At 47.2% G+C, this 27,351-nt stretch overlaps 1 protein-coding gene and 1 long non-coding RNA gene across 2 annotated transcripts in view; one reads left to right on the top strand and one right to left on the bottom strand.

The window, feature by feature from the left end:
* The window catches only part of LOC111092406, a 32,132-nt gene extending 24,010 nt beyond the window's left edge, over nt 1-8,122 (bottom strand). The window contains exons 1-3 of the long non-coding RNA XR_005378428.1: nt 7,933-8,122; nt 7,191-7,275; nt 1,366-1,604 (exon numbers count right to left, since the gene is read on the bottom strand). This is a non-coding gene — a long non-coding RNA (uncharacterized LOC111092406). The remainder of the gene's footprint in view (nt 1-1,365; nt 1,605-7,190; nt 7,276-7,932) is intronic.
* A 17,634-nt stretch (nt 8,123-25,756) lies between these two features.
* Nucleotides 25,757-27,105, top strand: GSX1 (GS homeobox 1). Its single transcript, XM_038573050.1, has 2 exons — nt 25,757-26,168; nt 26,638-27,105. The coding sequence occupies exons 1-2, from the start codon at nt 25,757-25,759 to the stop codon at nt 27,015-27,017; spliced, it is 792 nt and encodes a 263-aa protein (XP_038428978.1). The 3' UTR covers nt 27,018-27,105.
* Nucleotides 27,106-27,351: the final 246 nt, after the last annotated feature.

Here is a 27,351-nt window from a genome sequence, read left to right as displayed (position 1 = left end):
TCTAGAAACTCCATTTCTAGGCAGCCCCGGTGGCACAGTGGTTTAGTGCAGCCTGCAGCCTGGGGTGTGATCCTGGAGACCAGGGATCAAGTCCCACCCACATCGGTCTCCCTGCATGGAGCCTGCTTCTCCCTCTGCCTGTGTCTCTGCCTCTCTCTCTCTTTCTCTCTCTCTGTGTCTCTATGAATAAATAAATAAAATCTTAAAAAAAAAATAAAGAAAGAAAGAAACTCCATTTCTGTGAATGATATTCTTAAGAAAAATGATATCATTATAAGCTCAAAGAGTTAGAGCCAAGATGTTTCATTGCAGCTGTGTTTGTAATAGCAAACATGTTGTCAACAATCTACATGATACCCAATAGGGTAAATCAGTGAATCATTTATGGTGTAGTATATAATGAAATATTTCTCAGACATGAAATGTTGTAAAAGTATATTCATTTATATGGAATGGGATCTAAAAAAAAGAAGATTGTGAGTGTGTGTGTATGTGTGCAAAAGGGCTGGAGGAATACAAATACAATTTTTAACAGTGATTTTCTCTGAGACTGAAACCAGGGGTAGCAAAGTTAACTGCAACTTTATCTGTATTTTCTGAACTTCTCTAACAAAAATGCATTCAAGAATCTATTATTAAAATTATTAAGTTGGGACGCCTGGGTGGCTCAGTGGTTGAGCACCTGCCTTTGGCCCAGGGCGTGATCCTGGAGTCCCGGGATCAAGTCCCATACCAGGCTCCCTGCATGGAGCCTGCTTCTCCCTCTGCCTGTGTCTCTGCCTCTCTCTGTGTGTCTCTCATGAATAAATAAATAAAATATTTTTTAAAAACTATTAAGTCAATTAAAGAAAACAAAAATCAATACAGCATGATCCTACTTCTGTTTGAAAATATTTTGAAGAAAAAGAATATGAATAATGCATGTCTTTTTAAAATTTTTAATATTCTAGCCATAGAATAATATTTTCTATTATATTTATTACTTCCAGCAATTTAAAAATATTTTTGAAGGACTCAATCTGTCATCTCCCTTGTGAAGCACCAAGTACATATATATTTGAGCATGGATCACGTTCTATCGGAATGATGTCTAAAGGATGTGCTCCTTAAGGCCAGAGGCAGTCTTTCTTACTCCTCTTTGAATCCCCACAGCTTGGGACTGTTTCTGACATCCAGTAGGTACATGATGCTTATTTTTGAAGGGGAAAGCAAGAAGAATGAAAGTGGAGAGGGTAGACAGAAAGGAGTCTGTGTCCTGTTCTCCTTCTGGCAGTATTTTCTTGAAAGGAAACTGAGGACAGAGGGGACAATCAGGAGGTCTTAGTTCAGTGATGAAAAAAAATCTCTGGATCTCAATTTCCTTACCTGTGAAGTGGGAAACAATGCTAACCACAGCACTGTTGTGAAGATTGCAGGAGCCCCGCACACGGTGGACACCCATTGGGCACCACGATTGCTGTTGTTCTCGGTGATGCTGACATAGGTCTGGAAGGGAGTGGAATATTGATCTGGCAGTGAGGTCGGGGAGAGGGTGATGGCTCCTTCCCACCTCTTCTGAAGGCCAGGTGTGGGAAATGTGGTTTCTTGGGTAACAGTGAATGACTCTATTGATAAAGCAGTTGGAAAAATAATTATGACTGAATCATTTTCGGGGTCTTGCTTCAGAAGTAACTGGAAGTTGAAACTCCACTGTTTTCTGGAATTTCTGACTAGTCATGATCTTAGGACCTGCCTGGCATCCTGGCTTGATGATGAGTTAACTTTTAATAATTTTTTAAAAACTACTTTCAGCCATGCTCTTGACTCTATTGGCTGGAGATGGGAGTCGGGGTGAGGCAGGAAAGCCCTGCCTGAACTCTCTTCCAATGCTATCTGCCACCTCTTGGGCAACTGATGTCAAAAACAGGTTCTCTGAAATTCATGGTCTAAAACAGGTGAGGCAGGGTGCTTTCCAACCAGAAGCCATCTCTCGATTCTCCTCACTGTGTGACACTGAGAGGGGCACGGGTGGAGAGGCCAGCAAGCTCTGAATTCACAGATGGACTTCCACCATGATACGGACAGACAAGGCAGCCTTTGGGTACCAAGCTCTCTAGATCACAGCCATCTTTCCCTGACCTGGGGGGTCCCCACAGGAAGTCTGATCAGGCAGAGGAGTGGGACATAACAGAGGGCTAGGGTGGCTGAGCGCTCTTTTTCTTCATCTCATAGATCCTGAAAACCCCAAAGTTGCATCTTTCTCCAGCCGTGTTGGTTCTCAGGCTAAAGGCCATTTGAGGACACGGTGGGGACTTGCGCCATGTGGGGGTATGGCACTGGGTAGAATTAACCCCAAGGCAAGCAGCTGCCATTTATTTTATCTTGGGAACTCCTTTTTTAAAAAAAGATTTTATTTAAATAAAAAAATTATTTATTTAAATAAATAAACCTCTCAGAGAGAGAGCACAAGCAGGGGGGAAGGGCAGAGGGAGAGGGAGAAGTAGACTCCCCACTGAGCAGGTAGTCCGACATGGGGCTCCACCCCAGGACCCTAGGATCATGGCCTGCGCCGAAGGCAGACGCTTAACCAGTTGAAGCCACCCAGGCATCCCTATCTTGGGAGCTCTTCTGTGTGGATTCCATGCATGTCAGTGCCTAGAGGACATGAAGCCTCATCAAGACATGAAATGGCTGTTTCACAGATGCTCCTAGGGCCATCTGTGCAGCATTAAGAGAAGAACATATGCTTCTATCCTTTAGCCATGAAAACAAAACAATGTGGACTCCATTTCTGGCTTCCTCTGTGAGGGAGTAAATTCAGACGCTGCATGGGAAAAATGAGTCAAGGCACACGCCCCTTCCATGGACCCTTGTGCTCCTCCAAGGGGAGGTGCGAAAGAGGACATCATCCCTGGGTGGGTGTGGGTTCCTGACCAGACATACTTTAAACAAGCTATCATAATTTCAAATTGCCTCTGGTTGTGTACATTGGAGTTTTGCACTATGGCCACATGGCCAGGGACCAGGAAATGTTCACTCTCCTTTCTTTTTTTTTTTTTTTGTAATTATTTTATTGGAGTTTGATTTGCCAACATATAGCATAATACCCAGTGCTCATCCCATCAAATGCCCCCCTCAGTGCCTGTTACCCAGTCACCCCTACCCCCTGCCCACCTCCCTTTCCACCACCCCTTACCCCTTGTTCGTTTCCCAGAGTTAGGAGTCTCTCATGTTCTGTCTCCCTCACTGGTATTTCCCACTCATTTTCTCTCCTTTCCCCTTTATTCCCTTTCACTATTTTTTATATTCCCCAAATGAATGAGACCATATAAGGATTGTCCGTCTCTGACTGACTTACTTCACTCAGCACAATACCCTCCAGTTCCATCCACGTTGAAGCAAATGGTGGGTATCTATCGTTTCTAATGGCTGAGTAATATTCCATTGTATACATACACCACAGCTTCTTTATCCATTCATCTTTCGATGGACACCATCACTCTCCTCTCAATGGCTATGCCTGGAAGCTCAGGTGGCCCATTGTGGCTGGGCCCTGAGCTCTGAAGTCCCACACATGACAATGTTAATACTGCTTATTATTGTTGAATATTTACCCTAAGCGTCACTCACTGTCTAAGAACCTCACAAGCATCACCTCACTTTATCAGTCAACAAAGATTGGTTGAGAGTTTCCTTAGGCCAGGAACTGGCACTTAATCCTCATGACAAAGGGATGAGGTAAAAATGAATACTCCCCGGAGAGGAAGCGGAGGTGTAGAGGTTAACTGATTTGCACAATGTCCCACAGCCAGCAGGTGGCAGAGCGGGGATTCAAACCACATCTCTCTCTAAAGTCAGTGCTTGTAACCACTTACCCTGGCACAGAATCTTTGACACAGTGATGTGGGTAACAGTGGCAAGTGGTCTTTCAAAGTCTGGGAAAGGCAACACAGGCCTGTCCCCAAAGCAAGCTGCTAGGGGGTGAGACTCAGGCAGAGAGAAGATCACCAGGAGGTCGCTATCTCACTGTGACCTGGCAAATAGATTTCTAAAAGACATCAGAGAACATTTACTTGGCCCATGAGGTTAACATTAGTTCTCCCTACATTTGCCAACATGACCCTCTTTCCAAACCTTTTTTGCTAGTCTTGGTGCCATGCAGCTGAGTGTATCAGGCTCTCAGAGACCATAGGCAGGGCCCACCTCTTCCAGTCCCTGAACCAACCCAACCCAGTCCCCAACAGCATGGGGCACAGGCTTTGTGGCTCTCTCTGTAACTGGTGAGCCCTGGGGGGAAGACAGGAGAGCCAAGACCCTGCTGTCTGTCTTCTCCTCTCACTACCTGCCTCGGCCTGCTCAGGCTTCAGGACCAGGTTTCTGCCTTGCTTTCCTGGGTGAGTCATGTGGCTCTGCTGTACTGGAGGTCTGACCCATGTATTGGCCTGACCACCACCCTCATAATCAATTAGCTCTTTTCAGTGGCTAAGCCCTGAGCCCAGTGTCCACCAGCTGCAGGTGGGCATCTCACTCCAAGTTGGACAGACCTCCTGGAATCATTATACTCCACCCTCCAACCCCAGCCTGGTCTCCACCTGCCTCTCTTTTCAAAACATTTGGAAATAAGGAATAAGACTGCTCTGTAGAGGTAAACTGTGCAATTGACACAAAGTGGAGGCAGGCAGAGACCTGGAAAATCAATGGATCCTGGGCCCACAGGTCCCACTCTAACCTAACTGGATGTGAACCTTAGCTTAAAAAAAGAAAAAAAAAAAAGGAAATGCCAATGAAAAGACAGATGGGTTGATAATGGAAGGTTAGAAAAAGTACAGTCCCAAGACCAATGCTGGCAGTGCCCGTCTGATGTCTGGAAATTGAGCAGTTTGACCAAGAACTTGACCCTGCCTTATTCCCTTGACTGGGCTATCTTGTAGCAAAAAGAATACATCTGTTCTAATATTATTACTGAATTCATCTAAGCAACTCCCTTTGCTCCATTTCCAAGCTGATCTGGTGATCTGATATGAATACTGTTAATTCTGACAATTCTGCTTTTTACATAGCCCATCTAATAGGAAACCATGAGTTGACCTGGTCAACTGGACCAGTATGTTTTCACTGTAACCCAGTACATGGGTATTCTAGCCTCATGCCTTAGCCTATTGTGAGCTTGGGAAGGTGAGTCTGAACTACTAAGTGTAATTAACTCTGAAGGAAAATATAAGTCCTGCAAGGCAGAGGACCAGCTCCTGGTCATTGGTAGGCCCACCCTGGGTGACAATCACCTCATGGGAGTTGGGTTGGTCAGCTTTCCCATCTTGACCTTGTACCACTTGCACTCACCAGCCTGCAGCCCTCTGGAGACCACTGACAGTTGGATGAAGTCCAAGTTGTCCAGACTCCTTGACTGTAGTGACCTGGATTTGCCTGAGGTCTCAAGAGGCTTGATATTGATGCATGGGCCATCAACCAGGGACAGGTGTGCCGCATGACCCAGATACAGTGCTCTGGGCAACGGCGTACCCATGGGGAGCCCCTACCAGGGCACAGCCCTCATGTGACATTCTCACAATCACCTCAGACTTCCTCCTCAGGGGTCCTGCGGGGCATTTTGAAAAGTCCCTCACAGAACAGATAATAATAATAGTACCACACATTGGCCCAGAGGTTTTGTTTACTAAGCACTTTTCACATCCTTTCATTTGTGTCTTACACCAGAAAAGCAACGAAGTATTTTTAGCTTTGTTTTGTCATTGAGAACACTCAGACTTAGGGAAGGTAAATGACTTGCTCAAGTTCACACTGTTCATAGTCCTGGAACATGCACCTGACCCTGACCCAAAGGACTGCAAGCTCTAGGTTTCTTCACACACAGAACTGCTGTTCAACCAGATGGGCTCTCAGAAATGTGTCCAAGTATCAGTAGGTCAGCCTGGAGGGTGTGACTACCCCTTAGAACAGACTGCAGATGCCCGTTTGGGCTGAGGATGCACTAGGGACCCAGCTCTGCAAAGGGCTCCATGTTGCAGCTCCAGCTGAGGCAGATTTACAATTTGCTTCCTGCCTACGCTCACGCTCACGGGCACTTATGTAAATAGACCATCTCCAAGACTTCTCCGGACAGGATTTTGTATTCAGGAAGTTTCCTTGGTCTCTCATTTACCTTCAGTGTCTGGGGCACTCGTGTAGCACCAAGACCTGATTCGAACAATGCTTCCAACAAGCATGGTAATGATTGCTGATTCTACCCAACCCAAGGAGAGAACAAAGGAAGATGACCACACACATACCAAAGCAGCTTTCTGATCATCCAGAACATACTAACACCCACAAATATGCAAGTGTATTTACCATTCCAACACTTGGCTCTCTCCTTGAGACCTGCAGCCTCTCCAGCCTCTTCTAACCAGCCCCCCCCCCCCCCGCCCCCACACACAGACACACACCCTGTAGCACTACCAACCCTGCTGAGACAAGACACCATCCTCTGGATGTCCTTGCGAGACAGAACAAGTCCTGAGTCATTTTCTCTGGTGATATGCAATTAACAAGGAGCTTTCATAGGCCTGACTTTATGAACATCACAATCGCCCTAGAGGAGGCAGCTATAATTATGCATGCTTGCAGAGAAGACTGAGGCTCACATATGCTGAGAAGCAGAGTCGGAAGCCTGGATTCTGGAAACAGGGAGAAAGGGCAGAGAGACTACTGGGAAAGGAAGAGAAAGAGAAGTAAAGAAAAGGAAAGATAGGGGAAGGGAAGAGAGGGGAAGAGTATTCCCTCTTATGGAGTGCCTACAAACAAGTGCCTAATGGCTGCACACTGGTCCCTTTCGTACCTCTCAGCCACCATTCACTAACTAAAAGGAGAAGGGGCAGCAAGGTTGCTGGACATGCATGGGAGCCTGTGGCAGAATGAGATGGCCCCAAATGCTCACTGGGTGGCAGCCATCTGTGGCTCTGTTCCAGGCTATTTTCCTATATTATTTTTCCATGTGCTTCTCCAAATAGACCTGTCAGGTGAGCTATCATGTCCATCTTGGAGATAAGGAAGGCAAGGCTCAAAGAAGGTGCACAGAACAAAGCCTAAGTGGCTAGGAAAACGCAGCTCCACATGTCCTGAGATTCTGGGATCTTTCTGTGCCCTAAGGAGAGGTGGGGTTGCACTGCCAACCTCCTGCCTGCCCACACTGGCTCCCACCTCGGAGCCCTTACCTGCAGCCCCAGGTACCCGAAGCCAGAAAGCCTCTGCCTGGACTAGGGGGACGGGAAGTTCTGCTATCCCAACACCAGAAAGTTTCTGCATGGAAAACAAAAAAAACACGTGGTTAAATCAGCCACATTTATTACAAGAAATGTTGCTTTGTAATGCTACTATTAGGTGCATTTCCCAAGAAATACGTGCATGTTCAACTTTTCCTCTTTTTCACACATACACACGTTTTTGCACGGTGTTCTATTTTGGGGCATTTCCTTTTGCCTGGTCTATTGCAGTTCTGTCCCAATTGGTTCTCCTTCCCACTCTAGCCAGAGATCTTTCTAGAACATAAAAGTAACCACGCTATTCTCTTCTTCAATGACCCCCCTCTTTGCTTGCTCTCAGGACAACATCCACTCCCCAGGCTACCCAATAGGCCCTTCACACAGATGAGCACCGTTCAGTACCGGCATCACTAGCCATGCGTGACTATGAAACTCTTACAATGCGGGTGAGTGTGAAATACCCACCAGATTCTGAGGATTTAGAAAAATAATATAAAATATCTCGTTAATATTAATTTTATACTGATTACATGTTAAAATGATAATATATATATATTATTAAAATGATTTTCACTTGTTTTTTTCCTTACTTTTTAAATATGGCTATAATGAAATTTAAAATCACATATGTGGCCCACGTAATATTTCAATGGGGCAGCACTGATCTAAACCCCATTTATCACTATGGTCTCACCTTTCCTCCAGCTTTAGCCCTGTACTCCAGTCCTATAAAACTCCCTGCGTCTCTCCCAGAGGCCAGGTTGTTTCTGCTCTGTGCCTTCACTCACATGCACCCTCTGCCTGAGACATATTTCCTCATTGTCCACCTGAACACCACCTTCTCATTGCTCAAACCTCAGCTCAAGAATCACCCACCCTGACAAATTCCCCATGTCCTCCCTGGGCCCCCACTGTTCTGTGTAGTGATGTCCCACCCTTCTTTCATATGTGCAGGTCTCCACGGCAGCACAGATGGTGTCTTAGACATGTCTATGTGACCTCAATTTCTAGCAGGTGCCTGTGACTGCCCTGCAGGACCCCTGAGGAAGAAGCCTGAGTGATTGTGAGAATGTCATATGAGGCCTGTGCCCTGGTAGGAGCTCCCCATGGGAGAATGAATGACCAACACAAGGGCATATGGATCTCAGCTTCCAGCCCCAGCTGCCATTCTGGTTCCACAATCTCCCCTGTTCCCTCTCTTTCCAAAGGGTCTCAAGCACCTGCACCCACATCCTTTGGGAGAGGCCTCTGGCTCCTGGGACTAAAAGACATCTCCCCTTCATCCCCCTCTCCAAATGACTACAATCTTGGATGATGCAGACATAGGTGATTTAGCCTAGAGGCGAGTCCCTCAGCTGAAGCTAGGGCTGTACAGCAAGACATGGAAGCGACAGCATTCAAGGTTGTACTTCAAACTACTCAAGATAAGTCCCAGCTGTCTTGGGGGAACCCATCCCAAAGGGAAGCAGCTTTACGTCCCCTCTTCATTTCAGAGCTCTACCAAATCCCTGATGGCTTGATTTTGAACATCCTCCAACTGCCTGGCTCTCCAAATTCAGTATGCTCGGACGTGGGGGTCTGTGTTCACCCAACACGCTATCAGCAGCAGCTCCCAGCTCAGCCTGTCATAGAAACAGCACAGGGTTTGACAGCCAACTGTGGCTGTTGAGAAAACTCGGCCCCCAACAGGCACAGCAGGAGTGTCTCATTCATGGCTGCTCAGACCTTCAAACTAGAACTCCATCCATCACTGCCTCCGGCCATGAGAGAGCCCAAACCTGAGCTCCAGGACTGGCATTTCCCGGAGTCACATGGACTACAATCAGCAGGTCCCTTTGTCCTCAGGCCTTTGCAGGAAATGTGCCTCATTCTAACATTCATTTTCAAATATGAGTCTAGACTAGGGGGAAAAAAACCTAAATCTCCATTGATTGTGCCTAATGGAGGGAGGTTAATTTAATTTGTGGTCTTTGCCCTTAGCTATTACTAAAGAAACTAGAATAGGTTCATTTTCGTATTTGTGATGGGGCAAAAAATTTTTTTAAAACATACAAAAAAAACCAACTTCAGCTTTTTTTCTCTCACTATTTTTTAAATAAATATGATTGTTGGGTCTTAGGAAATGAATGACCATAAAGTCCATTAAAATGGGTGATACTAATTAGTGCTCAGTTATGTATTTAGTTCACAATAAAAACAACAGTCGGGACACCTGAGTGGCTCAGTGGTTGAGCATCTGCCTTCAGCTCAGGGCATGATTTTAAAGTTCTGGAATTCAGTCCCACATCGGGCTCCTTGCACGGGGCCTGCTTCTCCTCCATCTGCCTGTGTCTCTGCCTCTTTCCGTCTCTCATGAATAAATAAAATCTTAAATAAAAAAAAAAAAGTTAAAAAAAACTTGATAAAAAAAGAAAACTTTGGGGCACCTGGGTGGCTCAGTTGGTTAAGTGTCCAACTCTTGATTTCAGCTCTGATCATGATCTCAGAGTCATGAGATCAAGTCTTATGTGGAGGTCCACATTGGGGTGTCGAGCCAGCTAAAGATTCTCTCTCTCTCCCTCTGGCCCTCCCCCCTCTATAAAAAAAAAAAAAAAAGGAAAAGAAAAGAAAAATGTATCTCAAGGTGACAACATTGTTCTGAAAAGGCTTGAAAATTAGATTAAAAATGAAAAAAAGGTAAATCATCCTTCAGAAATCATTCTTTAAAAATGCAGACTCACCATTTTGAGAAAAATTTTTTCCTAAATACTGTTTAATTTCTTAGGCAAAAAGTTGATTAAAGTAAACACCAGCCAACTGAAATGAATGAAAGATATTTGCATACTCCTAGTTTTTTGATGAGTTGAAAAGAGAACATCACAAGCATGCAAGAGCCCAATGGTGCCATTGGAGAATAAAGGAGGAAGGATGGAGTTCAGCATGAGAGTCATTCTGCAGGGAGAAGGGGAGGGCTTCAGTGGAAGCAGTATGCAGGGATCCCCAGAAACTTTGGCAGGCACTGGCCTTCCCAGGGTTCCTGGGAGGGGATGGGCAGACAAGCTATTTCAATCAAATATGAAATGAAAAGGTGAGCCTGGCAGGTGGCAAAGTGTCAGGACCCTGAGGTGTCAAGTCTTGAGTCAATCTCACTTAAAAACCTACCCTACATGGGGCATCTAGGTGGCTTACTTAATTAAGTGTTCAACTCTTGGTTTCAGCTCAAATCATGATCTCAGGGTTGTAAGATTGAGCCCCACGTTGGGCTCCCCACTCATTGAGGAGTATGCTTGAGATTTTCCCACTCTCCCCCTCCCTTTTACCCTGCCCCTGCCACTCTCTCTCTCTAAAAATAAATAAATAAATCTTAAAAAAAAAAAAAAAAACCTGTCCCTCAATTCCCATCATCCCTTTCTGGACTGAATGTTTATGTCCCTCATCCCTCAAATTCATATGTTGGTTAGGATCCCTAACCTCTAAGGTGATAGTAATAGGAGGCGGGGCTTTGAGAGGTAATCAAGTCATGAGGGTGAGGCCCTCATGGTCAGATTTGTGCCCTTAAAAGAAAAGACAGGAGAGAGCTTGCTCTTTTTCCCTCTCTCTCCACTCAAGGGAGAGACATGCCATGTGAAGACATGTGAAGATACCCAGGAAGGGAGCACTTGCCAAGAACCCAACTTTGTTGGCACCCTGATCTTGGACTTCCAGCCTCCAGAACTGTGAGAAAATAAATGTGTATTGCTTAAGCTCCCCAGTGTATGGTGGTTGTTATAGCACCCCAAGCTGATCAAGACATCCCTGATCACAGTTTCCATGCCAGAGGTGCCCTCTAATTCTCTTTTGTGCGGTCATTGCTACTGGTACTTGTAGACACCATTGATTGGCTGACCTAATTCTCACCCTCTCCCCTTTTCCATGGCTCCCTTCCTTCCACTAGGGTGGCATGTAGCAGAAATTGACAGGGTTGGAGCTCCCAGGAAGCTGTGGTTCCTGATGAACAGGTAGTGGCCCACAACTTTGTCCATCTCTCTTCTACTGTTCCTGCCTGGAACATGGGAAGTTTGGAACATAGCAGCCTTCTATCTACCATGGAGGGACAAACAGAAAGACAAAAGACAATAGACTAGGGATGCCAGAGAGGAAAGATAAGAGAAGCCGGGGTCTCCTAGGAGTTTTGCTGCATAGCTGTTTGTTTTGTTGATTTTTTTTAAAAGTTTTGTAGGGGACGCCTGAGTGGCTCAATCGTTGAGCATCTGCCTTCAGCTCAGGTCATGATCCCGGGGCCTGGGATCGAGTTCCACATCGGACTCCCTGCATGGAGCCTGCTTCTCCCTCTGCTGTGTCTCTGCCTCTCTCTGTGTGTCTCTCATGAATAAATAAAATCTTTAAAAAAAATTTTTTTTAGGAAAGAAATCATGTCCTATGTATTTAAAGAACTGTTAGTCAAATGTTCTGTCATTTGCAGCTGGGAGAATTCCTAAGAGATACAGTGCCACCTTCTAAGAGCACTGGACAACATTCCTTAATTTATCAAATTCTTTTGATTCTTTCATGGATGAAAACCCAAAGGAAGACGGTCTTGCTCACTACAGTCTGTTTAATCTCTATAGGGACAGAGTGGGGCTGGCAGAGACCATGAATTGTGCTTTGATGCCCAGGTATAGATTCCAAAAAATAGAGTCTTAGGGCCTTAAGAGTGCCTCCTATATTTTACTTTAAGGTTCATGAGACCATTATGGTATCTGAGTCTTTGGGAATGGGAATGACGAAATCAGCTACAGTTGCTCTATATAGAGCCCAAAGCCAGACTTCTCTTCCCTTAGAGAGTTTGGAGACTGATGGAGACACATACTGACTTCCAGGGAGACTTGTACCTGAGAGTACCTTTTGCATCATCACGCCATTGGTGTGGGTAGAAATTGCACAATTGCTACGTAAATAGGACTCCTCTCAGACACACACTTCCATAAGGTCTGCCTGAGCAGGCAAAAGAGAATTCCAAGTGGAAATGCCAGGAGCCTGCTTGGGGCTGGGCTTCACAGACAAGAGGAAGGGACGTTGAGATCAATGGTGAGTAAATATAATCTGCCAAACCCAACCCTGCCTCGTTATCTGGGAAGAGGAAAGTGGAGGGGGGCCTGAAGACATGAGGTTCTTTACTTCCTGGGGACCACGTTAAATTCAGACCTAGTGCAGATCTTAGCAGGCCCAAATTTAAGCCTATTCTTTGAGAACTGGTTTCCAGTAGATAATTTTTAAAATGTTTCAGAATGGAGAGAAAAAGACTAGTATGTAGTCTCTAAAGCTGTTCAAAGAATCTTAGGCAAAGCGATTTCGTACTCGTCTCTCACGTTATACTCTAAAAAAGGATAAGGAGAAGTAGCCCTCCCCCACCTCGCCCCCGCAAACCTCCATTAAACCACAGCACATTTCAATCTATGCATCGATGACGAGGACGAATGCATTTTCAGCCACCTCGACGTAGTTAAATTTCTAGCTCTTATTTTTAACCCAGCACCATTTCAGAATCAATTTCTATGGAGAGAGAATACCTGGACATTTAAATCCATGAAAAAGGAGTAAATGAGCATTTCAGATACATCTATCAAGAAGAAATGCCCCTTCTCCCCATCATTGTGGGGCTTTGTCAGTCGCCTGTCAGATGAATGTCCGTGTAAGTGTTTATTAATCACTCTTGCGCTCGCTGATGGGCCTGAACACTTTGCTCCTCGACGTCTCTGACATGTACAAGGAATGCGGTAGGTTTCTTCTATCTGTCTCTGGAGCACGGTTGCTTACTTTGTTAAAGTTAATTTCCACTCATTTCTGGCTTTGATGGGAAGATTCCTTTATCAATTCAATTCATGTGTGTTGTCTGCAATCAAAGCAATATTGTCTGCTAATGTGAGCTACATTCCATGCTCTCTCTCCATTTTATGCTAACGCCTTCCTTCTGCTGGTCCTGCACTGGAGAATTTGGGCAAGAGGCTGCCTCCCTGGCCTTGGAGACAGCCGCAGTGGTGGCTGAACCGGCAGCCATTTTCCCTCCCAGCATTGCCGGGCTTAGGGAAATGGGGAGCTGCTCTCTGTCCCAGGAATCATCGGGGTTGAAAGACAAGTCGGTGGCAAAAAGAAGGTAATGGGAGACATGTAATGGCAATTTGGTATTTCTACCACTATCTGTAGGGATTAAGTCTTATTCTAAAACTCACTAGCCTTTATACCAGACCTTTACACTAGCCCTCTATCCCCCGCCCCCGAGATTCATTATCTTCCCGACGTGGACTTTTGTGCATTGTCCAATGCCCCCTTCCCAGCTTCTCTCTCTTCCTCATCTTATCCACCCATTTGCACCCCATTAACTTAGATCCTACACTTCCTGAAAGACCACATGAGCCTCCCCTCCTTCTCCCTGCCCCAGGTTAGTGAGAGCTCTTCTCTGAATGCTTCTGGAACAAAACTTTCACCAAGACTGCACCGGTACTTACCATCTGTGCTAGCTGGGCAGTGGAGTCAGGCAGACCCAAGTCTGAATCTGACTCAGACACTTAGAACTGTATGGTCCTGCACATCTCTGAATCCCTGTGGAAGTTTCTCCACAGAGAAAAGGAGTAAAATAATATCCATCTCGTAGAGCTGATGTGAGGATTCACAATAACTTTTGTAACTCACCCTCCACCACAGCTCCCAGATGATGTGGGAACCCAGTAAATGGTAGCTATTATTATAAATCCCAACTAGATGACAAGGCCCTAGAGAGAAGTGTGGTCCACATGGTGCTTTTCTGTGCTACAGAGTATGGAAAGTTAAACCCACATGATTCAGACTCCCTTGCAGCCAAGGTTCAGGTTATATATAAGGTTCCTGAGATTAAATGTACTTCTTTAATATTTGGAAGACAGAAGTGAGGGGAGACTTGTCAAGAAATCTGTGGGGTCTGAGAGTCTACTCTACATGCAAGCTAGTAAGTTAGTGCACCACAGTATCATAGATGCTGGGAGAAGGCAGGAGACTCCTGGGTCTGAGACAAAGGACTTATAATGACAGCGTAGCAGTAGCCAGAATGTCAGCATTTTCTTGTGCTGATTCCTTAAGACCCAGTTCCCCCAGGGCAATGTGAAGAGGGCCAGGTGACCCCCACAGACACAGGAGAACCCAAATCTCTTACAGCGGGTAGTAGACATGCCTGCACTTTGCTTTGGAAGAGGATGCTACCTCTATCTCCAAAGCTATTTTCTATGCAAGCAGCCTTGAAAAGACAGTCTAGAACAAAGCAGACAGTATATCTATAAGGTGTGCAGACACAAGAGACTCATGGAAAATTGTGTCCCCACAGCCCACCTCCCTCCTGCCAGCTGCTGCTCCTAGCAAGGATGGTCGTGGAGATTTGGGAGTTTTCTACACTAGCTTTCCAGTGTCTGATCACTAGCTTCATTGTCTCAAAAGGAAATTATAGAAACAGCAAGTCACTGACCCCAGACCACAGCTATGACTGTGACGTACATTGGTGCCCACTGTTCCTGTGGCAGCATCTTGGCTCTCTTCTTGATTGTGGCAGGCTAATTAGGCAATTTTTAACTTCCTAAAGGCCTAGCCTAGAATCTACTGCTCATCCCTTCTGTAAACATGTGCTAAATTCTCCCTAGACTTCATAAAATAGTTGGAGTGGTTTCTGCTTCATGCACTGATGAATATAAGTCTTGACTAAACCTCATTATTTTCTAAAGCTTCAATGCCTTCCACTAGAAACTTCTGATGATGGTAAAAATGATAATGATCACGATGATGGTGATGATGACAATTAGGGAAAGGAGAAGGGGGAGGTTGGGGAAAGGAGGAGTAAAGCAGGAAAAAAGAGAAGAAAAAGGGGAAAAAAATCTTCATTATTTTTCTCCTTCTTTCCCTGTGCATATTAGCCAAAGAGAAAGCAACCTCCTTGAGTCTATCTACTACAAATATTGAAAGAAGCATATATACTCATTACTGCAACCCTAGTATCACCAATTACAGCTCTTGTTTTGGTTTGGTTTTTTTAAATGTACACCCTCCTCTAATTTTTCCATGACACAGAGGAGTTTCTCACCTGCTCTCACAGGGGCTGCTCATATCCTTGGTTGGATCAGAGAGAAGCCAGATCTCAATGGAAGATTCCCCAGTCACAAAGCTGTTCTCATACCTGCCCCAGCATCTCACAGAGGATGGAAAGGAAAGGAAAATCTGTGTCTTTGGCCTAAATCATGGTCTAGGGTTTCTTCTTGGAATGGGAGTCCTGGCTGGCTGACTCTCTCTCAACAAGCTTTTGTTCAGTGTCTGGGGCCCTCTACTCTGTTCTGCCTCCTGGTGCTGATCCAGAATGCTCATCCTCAGTCCTGTGAAGTAACTTCTGGCAGGGCATCTCTCAGAACTGCCTTCTAACTTGTCCAGTCCTCTGGGTCTGGCACAGGCCTTTGCCTTTCCTATGCAGTACAGGTGGCTGGGCTCTGTTATTTCCATAAATCACCTGTATGATACATGCATATGATAATAACTAACATTTACTGAGTACTTACTATGTGACAGACACAGTGCCACCTGATCTGGAGGTCTTTTCATTCATTTCAGTTCCCCACAGTTCTACAAAGCAGGCACTGTTATGAGTCCTAATTCATAGAAATGGCAACGGGGGCTCAGAGAATTAAGCAACTTGCCCCAAATCATAGCCAGAATGTCTTCAAGAGGCCCCTCTCCTAACAACTGTGTTACCCTGCTCAAAGCAGAAACTCAGTGAACATTTGTTCAGTAGATAGAACAAGAGTCGCAGAAAATTGCTGGTTTCACCTATTCCCCACTCTTCCCTTCATCTTAGAAATAACCACCACTACCATCCAAGATTTTAGCTGAGGCCCTGCTTACTTGGCCAGTTACTTTATGCCTCAGTTTCCATATCTGTGAATTAGAAATAATAATAGTACTTATCTCAAGTATAGGAACTCCCAGTCATGCAGATTACTAACCAAAACCTGTCCCCATCTATAGTATCTGACCAGTAAAATACACATTTTAAATTCCTAACTTAAAATTCATGTTAATGACTGTGAGGCTTAAATAAGTTAGTACATGTGCTTAGCATATAAGTAGTAAATTCTGGCCAATTGATCTCATTAAACTGAATATCATTCTGTAAGTCTGTCTCAACAAAGAATTGAGGAACTCCAAAGAAATCTCCACCTTTTAGACTCTGTCCTAAAACAGAATTATAATATATGTTAACAATAAAATGATGCACTTGTCAGGAATATAAAATCTGTATTTTATTAGTCCCATGTTGTAGTCTGATATAATTTTGGTTACAAAGGTACTTGGCTTGGTTTTAAAAATCTTTTAGAAATTAACCTCTCATAAACCAAATGCCACCTAAAGGTGACATCTGTTTCCACCATTGTCTACCTGAAGTCCTTTGTGAAACAAATCAACAGGCCAGCTGGATGAAACTACTGCCCACAGAGCTTAGCCCTATTAGTGCTAAGTGTAGTACATATTTTTTGCACCCATCACAGGATCAAGAAATAAAGAAAAAGACACCTGAAAGTTGAGATAGATCATCTTAGAACCTGCCCCTTTAACGATGTCTTAGGTTGAGCTAGGAATGAATAAGGCAGTGTCTATACTCCACATGGGGACCACTTGCACTATGAATTGGAGGCACTGCCAGAGTACAGTCATGAGGAGTGAAGTTTCTGCAGGGTCAGGAGGCTTATCAAGGGGTCCTAAGACAAGATAATAAGTTGGAGAGACTCTCAGGTTGTTTCCAATTTGTGTTTTGATCTTTAATCAGTAACAAAGGCTTAGGGAAGTATTTGTGTCTGGGATACAAACTAGACAAGACAGAGGTAATATCTTCTTGCTGTCCTAGATTAGAGCCAGCTAAGACTAACTCTAAGACTTTAGCTGATATGAACTGCCCCATGGTATTAGCCTTTATTTAATGGCCTGGGAAGTAAAAGAAAGTGACTTTTTTTTTTAGGGATTCGGTTTATTCACTAATTCTACTTTGTTAGATGGAAATAGGACCTCTCTTTGACATACAAGGTCTACTCAGGGAATATTCACTATTAAACAATTCCCTATGGATTCTAAATTATTTTCTTTCCTTTTTACAGGGCCTCCTATACTGGAGACATTCACCTGGTACTCCCAAAAGACACAGAGATCTATACAGTTACACTTACTCAAGTAATTGATGACAGACACAATGTTCTTTGTGGGAATTAAGGTTCTCTGTGGGAATTAAGGTTCTTGAGGATGAAGAGTATCAAATGATGAGGACATTAACTTTTAGAATCATACATGACCTCAAGACATGGTGGTCCATTGGCGGCTCTATGCCTCTATCGTGTTCTCTCTCTCTTTTTTAAGATTTTATTTGTTTGACAAAGAGAGGAAGAGCACAAGCAAGGAGAGTAGCAGGCAGAGGGAGAGGGAGAAGCAGGTTCCTCGCAGAGCAGGGAGCCCAATGTGGGGCTTGATCCCGGGACCCCCGGGGATCATGACCTGAGCGGAAGGCAGCTGCTTAAACATCTGAGCCACCCAGGTGCCCCTATCCTTCTCAATGTCAGAGTAGAAATGCTCAGCCTCCTGCCAGGGTTAAGGGTATCACTAAGACAATCTTAGAGCAGCTCCTACAAGAATTGAGGTATCTTGACAGGAGCTTCTCTGAGAACCCCTCCCTTCCTCTTGTTCCTTCCTATTATTCAAAGTATAACAAAGACACAGCCATTATCAATCACCTGCTTACTGTGGCTCTGTGAAATTGCTACCTCAAGTACTTTGCTGAACCAAACTGGGGTTGTGTTAGGGGTGGTGGAAGTGGGAGTGATGGCCACAGGAATCCACAGGGCTTTTTAAACCAATCTGCTCTGATCTCTATGACATACCACAGATTTTCAGCCCTAAACAAATTATCTACTCTTTCTCTTCTAGAAGCTTGTTTTTGCTTTGGGTGGGGGAGTGTTTTTGAGCCAAAGGCTTTCAGAGAATGGAAGGTTGGAAGCAAGGATATGTCCTGGGTTTGCTCTGGTAACAGTGGAGAAAGAGGAATGTGTGGAGAGAGAATGGAGTAGCCACAGAGGTCACTCGGGTCTGTGGGTTTTATTGCTTTATGCTGCCACCTGGCCGATCATTGAGCGGTAGTCTCTTCCTGCAGAGAAAGACAACATGGAACATTCACACTGAAAGATCTTGAAACCAAATTTCCTGATAGGAATCTTGCCCAAGGCCACATATTATCCAGTCCAGCCTCATGTCTCAAGAGTGTTTGTCATCCATAAGGGGGAAACAGGTACTAATTCTGAAGGCCAGGCTTAAAGGTCACATGTTCACTCATCAGTGGAAAACTCTTTAGGTAAGACTGGTTCTATTTCAAACCCACCACCTTTTCTTTTTAGATCTATAAAAACTTCCTACTGGAATTCTCAGTAAGATGTTCCACATTCATCTTCCTGGTCCCTGAGTTAGAGAATGCCCTCATCCTTGCAGAAATTATCTTTGCTTCCAGCAATGTCAAGGTCAAATAAAAGGAAAGGGTTTGTGGTGAATGACTTAGGCTGGACAATCCATGCTGAAAGAAGGCATCACCAACATTCCTGTAACCCATCACCCAGGAAAGAATACACACAGCTCACATTTACTGAGGGCATGCTCTGTCTTGAATAGCATGCTTAGGGCTTTAGCAATACATAGGGAATGAACAGTGTTCCCTGGAACAAGATGTGGATGGAAGCAGTAGATCTATCCTAGGCTGAGCACATGGATTAAGGAGAAAACTCTCTAGAGAGGAAGCACACGGTGGGTGGGTACCAACTAACAGACTGGCCTATGGCTTATGGCTAAGGCATGTGAGCCCACTTCCAGAAAACCTGATAGAAAGTGGGGCATCCTAAAAGTGAGGTCAGGTCCTGCAAAGTTCAACTAGAAGCTCTAGGCTATTGATATTAATTGCCTTCACCTATACCCACTAACCAGAAAACCATAACATTCAGGTTACATATACATCATCTTTAATTCTTTCAAAGGAGGTGAGTGATTATTCCACTTTGACTATAGAAAGCTAAAGTACTGAAAGCTTATGAAATTTTGTGATGCTCATCAATATGCAGCTATGATGTGGTCAATAGGTACAAAGAAAGGACAGCTTTCTTTACTTATTGCCATTAGTAGTAACATTAAACATTGATTAAACATACACAATGTACCAAAAATTCTAAGAAAGGTTGGTGACACCAATATAAATAAGTCTTTATCCCTGGGTTTGTAATATAGTTGGGAAGGAACAAGAGGATGTCCAAGAGGCTATGACATGATTACCATTGATTCCTTCATTTGATTTGATTCTTATCATCTGGATGGATCAGAAGTGGGGACCATGCTAGTTATGATGAGATATAGCTGCATGTAATAGAAAATTCAAATAATAATTAAAAGTGATAAATATTGGGCAGCCCCGGTGGCCCAGCGGTTTAGCGCCGCCTTCAGACCGGGGCGTGATCCTGGGGACCCGGGATCGAGTCCCACATGGGTCTCCCTGCATGGAGCCTGCTTCTCCCTCTGCCTGTGTCTGCCTCTCTCTCTGTGTCTCCCATGAATAAATTAAAAAAAATCTTAAAAAAAAATTATAAAAAAAAAGTGATAAATATTTATCTTTCACTCATAAAATAGGAGGCAGCTCCTTGACCTTCTGGCTCCTCCCATCTTTCTGCTCTCCTATTCCCAGCATGAAGCTTCTATCTTAAAGACCATCTAATGGTCTAAGACAGATGCTGAAAATGCTTCTCTGACTTGCAAGGAGACTTCCCTCTACCTGCCACTTTAAATATGGATGATTCCAGGGATATATCTATAATTCTAGTTTTTCCCTACACTCCACAGCCACAAGCTCATCCATCCTAAGTTTAAAGCTACCATGTTGAATATTACTCAGCCATTAGAAATGACAAATACCCGCCATTTGCTTCAACGTGGATGGAACTGGAGGGTATTATGCTGAGTGAAGTAAGTCAGTCGGAGAAGGACAAACATTATATGTTCTCATTCATTTGGGGAATATAAATAATAGTGAAAGGGAATAGAAGGGAAGGGAGAAGAAATAGGTAGGAAATACCAGAAAGGGAGACAGAACATAAAGACTCCTAACTCTGGGAAACGAACTAGGGGTGGTGGAAGAGGAGGAGGGCGGGGGGTGGGGGAGAATCGGTGATGGGCACTGAGGGGGGCACTTGATAGGATGAGCACTGAGTGTTATTCTGTATGTTGGCAAATTGAACACCAATAAAAAATAAATTTATTATTAAAAAATAAAAAAAAATAAAAATAAAGCTACCATGTTTGCATACTTAAGCTCCAAATCTCTCTCTCCATCTTTAATCTCTCTACTTAACTCTAGAATCACATTTTCATTATGGAACATCAGCTGAATGCTTTGAGGTTAAGGATTAAAATACAACACATCTCGGTTGTCTGGCTGGCTCAGTTGGTAGAGCATGTGACTCTTGATTTCAGGGTCTTGAGTTGAAGTCCACATTAGGGGTAGAGTTTACTTAAAAAAAAAAAGAAAAAAAATGTGGGGCACTTGGGTGGCTCAGTCAGTTAAGAGTCTGACTCTTGATCTCAACTCAGGTCTTGATTTCAGGGTCATGAGTTCAAACCCCACATTACTTACTACTTAAAAAAATAAAATAAATAAAAAATGAAAAATAAAATGCAACACATCCTGATATAACATTATGTTGCACCTTCACAAGCCAAAGTGGGTCCTGCTCTTGAGTTTCCTGTCTCTGCCTTTGATATCACTACCACTCATTCCCTCAAACAAGCAACCAGCAGTCATCCATGTGTTTGGTGCCCTCTTTCATGCCCTTCCCCTCCAGCACCGACACACACGTGCATGTGTGTGTTTGCACACACACAGACACACACATGCCTAATCGGTCTCATCCCTTTCCCCCCTTCAAATTCTCTCAAATATTTCCCCTTTCTGATCCTCCTATCTCCTCTCCAGATCTCAGGTCATCATTATCCATCACTTGAACTGATCTTTTCTTTGCTTGTTTCCCTAACTTTGTTCATCAAAAATTCAATAAATTGTTCATTTGCAAGCCAACTCTGTTGGATCCTGCTCTGGCCTGTCTCTGCCCCCATCTATAGGACCTCCTATGGCTTTCAGTTATATTTCTTAAGTTCCCTTGCTTAAAAACCTCTGAACAGGATCGAGTACAAACCTATTAGCATGGCTCTTTGTGGCTTAGCCTCCACTTCTGCTCACACCCATGTCTAGGCACTTCTCCTCCACTCCCCACCAGGCACCCTCCACTCCTGGCTCCCAGGTGCACTCACCATTCCCTGTCAGACCAGGTGTTCTCCTCCCCCACTGATCAAGTGAACAGGCTGCTCTCCTCCTGGGGGAGTTGTCTGAGTCACTACTGGCCTGATTAAGTGAGCAGTCCCTTTCTTACAATGAGAATTTCCACTCCATTGCCTCAATCCAGAAAAGGCAGAATTGGTCACTGGTAATTCCAGGGCATATACCACATTGCCTCTCTTTCTAATCAACCCCATATGCTGTATACTATGAAAAGGCATAAATGATAAACCCTAGCCTTGAGCTATTAATAGGTTCATCCAAGTCTTGCCTAGCAGGACACTGCAACTGCCTTGAATAAGACCATCTTGACTCTGTGAAGGAACGTGAGAAACTCCTGAGGAGGGCTGGATGCCTACAGATCTGCCATTCACTCAAACACACTGAGCTCCTGTGATGATTCAGCCACTGGGGAAAGAGTGGGCTGCAAGAGAGTCAGACAATTCCTACAGGTAAGTTGTCCCACACCATGCCCCTAAGTGCCTCTGTGTATTAAGCAGGCAAACCAGAAAGTCCTCTTACCCATGCCACCTCCTGAATCATGGGCCAGGATTCATTTATTCATCCAGCAAATACATACTGAGCACCTACTATGTGCCAGGAACTTTTCTGAGTTGGGATACAGTCATGCACAAGATACACAATAGAGACATGCTGATCCTCAATGGAGCTATGTTTCTGCAGGGTGGGAGGAGTGCTGAGAAAGAAAAACAAGTAAAAGACACAAAGTTAGAAGGTATTTGTAAAGCAAGGAACCACAGTGGGGAATGTGGGGGTAAAGGAGTGATATCTTTTAATAGGGTTAGCCTCCCTGAGAAGAAAAGTGACATTTGAAGACATAAAAGAACAAGGTAAAGGGACCCTCCTCCCAATTTCTGCAGCTTTTGCAGAAACTTATTTGCTGCAAATACCTCAGAGATACATTTCCAGAAGAAAAATGGCATGCTCTCTCTACCAACAGGAAAGGAGGCAGTATGAAAGAGAAGAAAAGAGCGGGACAAGAGAAATTATTCCATGTTGAACTGTCCCTGATGGACACTTGAAAACCAGCTCCAGGGGCAGAGCAGGGCCCACCGGGCCGAGGGGCTCCCCGGGGCCCCTCTCTCGGGCTGTCAGGCTAATCCCGCCGCCTCCTCCCACCCCGCCCCGCCCAAGAGGGTGTTTGCTCGGGGTAGTGAAGTTCAAACCCAGCCGAAGCCAGCCCCGGAAGGCGCGTCGGCCCGGCTGCAGCGCGGCGGCCAGAGAGTCCCCGGGCAGCGGTGCCCGGGGTTCGAGGGCAGCGGCGGGCGAGCTGGCTGCGGAGCTGAGAGGCACCGACCCCCGGGCGAGCTCGCGCCCCTCGCCGGGCGGCTCGGAACCCCCTGCCCGGCCTTCGCCGTGGGCACAGTGCTTTCCTGAAATCCCCCAATTCCTGGGGCGCGCCCCGCCTCCCGGGACCGCCGAGCCGGAGCCCCCTTTCCGGCCGCAGCCCCCCGGGTTTAGCGATGGCGGATTAAGTGTGCGTTCCTTCCAGGCCTCCCGAAACACTCTCAGGGATGCTATTTTGCTCGGGCCCGGGTCTCTCCCGCGCCGAGTTGCACAACAAACCATTTAAACATTTCAGCACAAAACCCGATCCATTGTGGGCCGCACATTAAAAAGTGTTATTCGCTTTGAAGTTTTTGTCTAATGGCTCTAAACTGAAAGAAAATGTTTTCCTATTACTTAATTCAATCATAGCGAAGAGACTTGGTAAAAAGCCCACGGATTTTGCCCCAAAGTGTGACAGAGTTCTCTTTGTGTTTGCTTATCCTCCGCTGTCACACACTTTAATTCGCCTCTCTTTATCTGGCATTCAAAACTTTCTTCAATGACATTCAATAAGGTCCAGAGGCTGGAGGGGGAAAAAAAACTGGTTATTTTTCCCCCCAGATATTCTTTCCCAGTAGCTTTGGCCTTGCTCGCAGGCAGGGTCTCTTAACCCCTTCCTCCCCGGGTGCGGGCTGCGGTTCCCAAGAGAGCTCTGCACGCGCCCTGCGCGGGCTGCCGGCTCCGGGGTGCAGCGGCCGCCCCTTTCACCCCGTAGAGCCCCGCGGGCACTCCGCGACTCTCCCACCCGCCATCGTCCGGGAGGGGGGGTGCCTCTGCGGCCCTGGTCACGGCTCTCGGCTCACTCTCAGCAGTCCTGGCCAGCCCAAAGTACTCAGAGAACCATTAGAACGGGCATTGGGCTGCACTGATGCACTCTGGCTAGCTTGCAAGCACCACTCTTAGGCGAGCAGCTTGGGGAGGACACTTCTGCCTTAGGGCAGCATTGGTCGCCAGACCCCCCCTCCCCATGCCAACCAATGAAGGAAGCGTTGAGCCCTACTCCTCCGGCTAAATGACATGCCCTTCCTCCAGGTTATTTTCCCTATTGCCTCCCTTCTTGTTACGGAATCAGTTTTTTTCTCTCCAACAAATTCTCCTTGCTTTCTGATCAGTTATAATTTGTTGCTATTGTTATTGTAAAGATGTTACCCAATGATGAAAAACCATGTAAATGCTTCAATTTGGGGGCAGTCTTACTCCCAAGCACTGATTTCTCCCCCCCCCCCCCCCCCTCTGAAAAGCTTCCCCCTTCATTTCTCACAATCCCACTCAGGGCTCAGAGCAGGTGACTGCAGTGATTTGGTTCCAATAAAATCGAAAGTAAACGTCTTCGGTGAAAAGTCCGGGGCTGTAAATTCTAAATATTTATGCTAATTTCCCATTGTATGGAAAAAGTTCCTGGGCGAAGCAGCTTTGAGCCCGGAGACTATTTAAAAGGCTGAAGCTGTGTACACAGAGCCAGGCGTTTGAAGTTGTTTAACCATTGTGTGACCAGCAAGAAGAGAGCAGGCGGCTGGAGAAGGTCTTGGGGACAGGGGAGGTCGTCCGGGTTAGGCAAAGGCAGCAGAAGCTTGGAATACAACTGCCCTTCGCGCCGCTCCTGTGGGACAAACTTCGGGAAGGCAGTGGTTCCGAGTGCACCGGAGTCTGTTGAGATGTGCGCGAGCGCAGAGGGCGCCGGAAGGGTCTGCGCCCGGCAGAGCACCTACACTCGCCTCTTCTGATGAGGTGCTCCGTCTTCACGGTGGAGGCTTTCATTCCCCCTGCCTTGTCTCCGTCCGTGACTCTCAGAGACTGTTCTCCACTCTACATCCACAGCCCTGTCGTTTAAAGGAAAAGTCTGACTGACTAGCATGTACCGAACAAAGACGGGGCATTAAGGGCAGCATCAAAGTTAAGACTTTTGGGGGAAAAAAACGTAAAAGAGAAAGCGTTGGGGCCAGTGCTGGATAAGGGATCCTAAGCTCTTTGCCCCTCTCCGCAGCAGCGCATCCTCCCCGCACTAGCTCCGGTCCTCCCACGCAGGAAGAGGGGAAAGAATTCCACAGGTGGAAATCCGAGACCGGCTGTAGAGACACCTGCGGGGTGCAGAACGTAGAACTGAGCCAATTGATTGGAGAGAGCATGATCTTGGGGAGCAAGGGTAGATGAGGGAAGGGGACGAGGGCCACTGAGTGCGCAGAGAGATGGGGTGTGCGCCCATGGGAATCTGTGGAAGCGAGACAGCGGGGGTACAAAATCAATAAGATAAACCAGCCGATCGCCAATGCAAAGCCAAAGGGGAGTAAGGAATAAAGAGAAAGAAAAGAATATTAAATCGCAAGAGAATGAGAAAATAAACCCGCAAAAGGGAGAGGAGGGGGCGAGGGCGCCTGTTACGGCGTGGGTGGGGTTGACAAGAATAGAGTACATTATGCAGTTCATTTAGTTAACAAGTGAAATAATGAGGAAGCGTGCAGAGTGAATGCCAAGAGAAAAGGCACAAAAACCCTATTGAGAGGCCCCGGCCGCTCCTGGCGTAGCCCATCACATGGCAATAGTCCTATTTAAGCGGCGCCGTCGGCGCCTTTCAGCACCACTAGCGCTGGCCAGCACCCCGAGCTCTCCGGGCGGCGCCCGCGGCAGCAGCGGCAGCAGCGGCAGCAGCGGCAGCAGCTTCAGCCCCGGCCTCCGCGGCGCCTTTCGTCTCCCGGGAACAGGCAACAGCCCGCGGCCGCAGCCCGGGGAAGGGCGTGGGGAGCCCCGAAGTCCGCGGGGCGCGGGGAGCCGGCTGGCGGCGGGGCGACCGCGCACCGGGGCCATGCCGCGCTCCTTCCTGGTGGACTCGCTGGTGCTGCGCGAGGCAGGCGAGAAGAAGGCCCCGGAGGGCAGCCCGCCGCCGCTGTTTCCCTACGCCGTGCCCCCGCCACACGCACTGCACGGCCTCTCGCCCGGCGCCTGCCACGCGCGCAAGGCCGGGCTGCTGTGCGTGTGCCCGCTTTGCGTCACCGCCTCCCAGCTGCACGGGCCCCCAGGGCCGCCCGCGCTGCCTCTGCTCAAGGCATCCTTCCCGCCCTTCGGCTCACAGTACTGCCACGCGCCCCTAGGCCGCCAGCACTCGGCCGTGTCGCCCGGGGTCGCTCACGGCCCCGCCGCCGCCGCGGCAGCCGCCGCGCTCTACCAGACCTCGTATCCGCTGCCCGACCCCAGGCAGTTCCACTGCATCTCCGTGGGTAAGCCGAATCCGCTGCGCAATGGGGCAGGCACAGGCGATCTGATGAGGGTTGGCGAGCCAGGGATGGGGGGTGAGGGTCCCTGGGCATTCTGGAGGTGATGAAAGTGAAGCTGGGACCCCGAGAGGGGCGGTGGGGGGGGGGGGGTGCCGAGGGAGGGCTGGGACAGAACCCAGGAGGGAGGGTGAGGGCAGAAGGTCCAAGTTTTGGAGGGGACGCGCAAGAGCGAGCGAAGGCTGAGGTTCGGGGCGCCCGGTAAAGCAGTGCCAAGAATGCGTGACTCCGAGTATTTGGGTCCCGAGACTCGGCACGGAGGCGCCGGCATTCACGCTGCTGTGCGTCTCGTTTGGGGCAAAGAGGTGGATGAAAGACCAAAGTCCCGGGATTCTACTGGTCTTGTACCAGAGGACCGGGCCCACAGCGCAGGAGTCTGATCGCTTCCCTCTCTGCACCCCCCGCCCCCCTCCAGACAGCAGCTCCAACCAGCTGCCCAGCAGCAAGAGGATGCGCACCGCGTTCACCAGCACGCAGCTGCTAGAGCTGGAGCGCGAGTTCGCCTCTAACATGTACCTGTCCCGCCTACGCCGCATTGAGATCGCTACCTACCTGAATCTGTCCGAGAAGCAGGTGAAGATCTGGTTCCAGAACCGCCGGGTGAAGCACAAGAAGGAGGGCAAAGGCAGCAACCACCGCGGCGGCGGCGGGAGCGCGGGTGCCGGCACTGGCGCGCCGCAAAGCTGCAAATGCGCGTCGCTCTCCTCAGCCAAGTGCTCCGAGGATGACGACGAATTGCCCATGTCTCCGTCCTCTTCGGGGAAAGACGACCGGGATCTCACGGTCACTCCCTAGGCGCATGCCTCCCCAGGTCGCCCAGCCCAGGCCCGCCCCGCGTCTCAGAGACTGGCCCTGGGACGCGCACACCTCCCCAGGTCGCCCAGCCCAGGCCCTCCCCGCGTCTCAGAGACTGGTCCTGGGACAAAGCACCTGTTCCCAGGCACCCGCTGCCCAACCGCGGCCACGCACGGGTTTGGCAAGGGTTTGCCGACGCCGTGGGCCCTGGGCAGCGCCAAGGGCTTTGCAGAGACCTGACGCTGGTATTGCCACCCCAGGGCCCTCGGCCGTCCAAAGTGAACTCCAAGCTGTGAATCCTGCAAGCGCTGGAGTCCTCAGCCATGCAGCACCG

This window comes from Canis lupus, chromosome 25, assembly GCF_011100685.1.
Source record: "Canis lupus familiaris isolate Mischka breed German Shepherd chromosome 25, alternate assembly UU_Cfam_GSD_1.0, whole genome shotgun sequence".
NCBI classification, from domain to species: Eukaryota; Metazoa; Chordata; class Mammalia; order Carnivora; family Canidae; genus Canis; species Canis lupus.
Note: the sequence above shows the minus strand (reverse complement) of the source record. Positions and strands in the feature narration are given on the sequence as shown.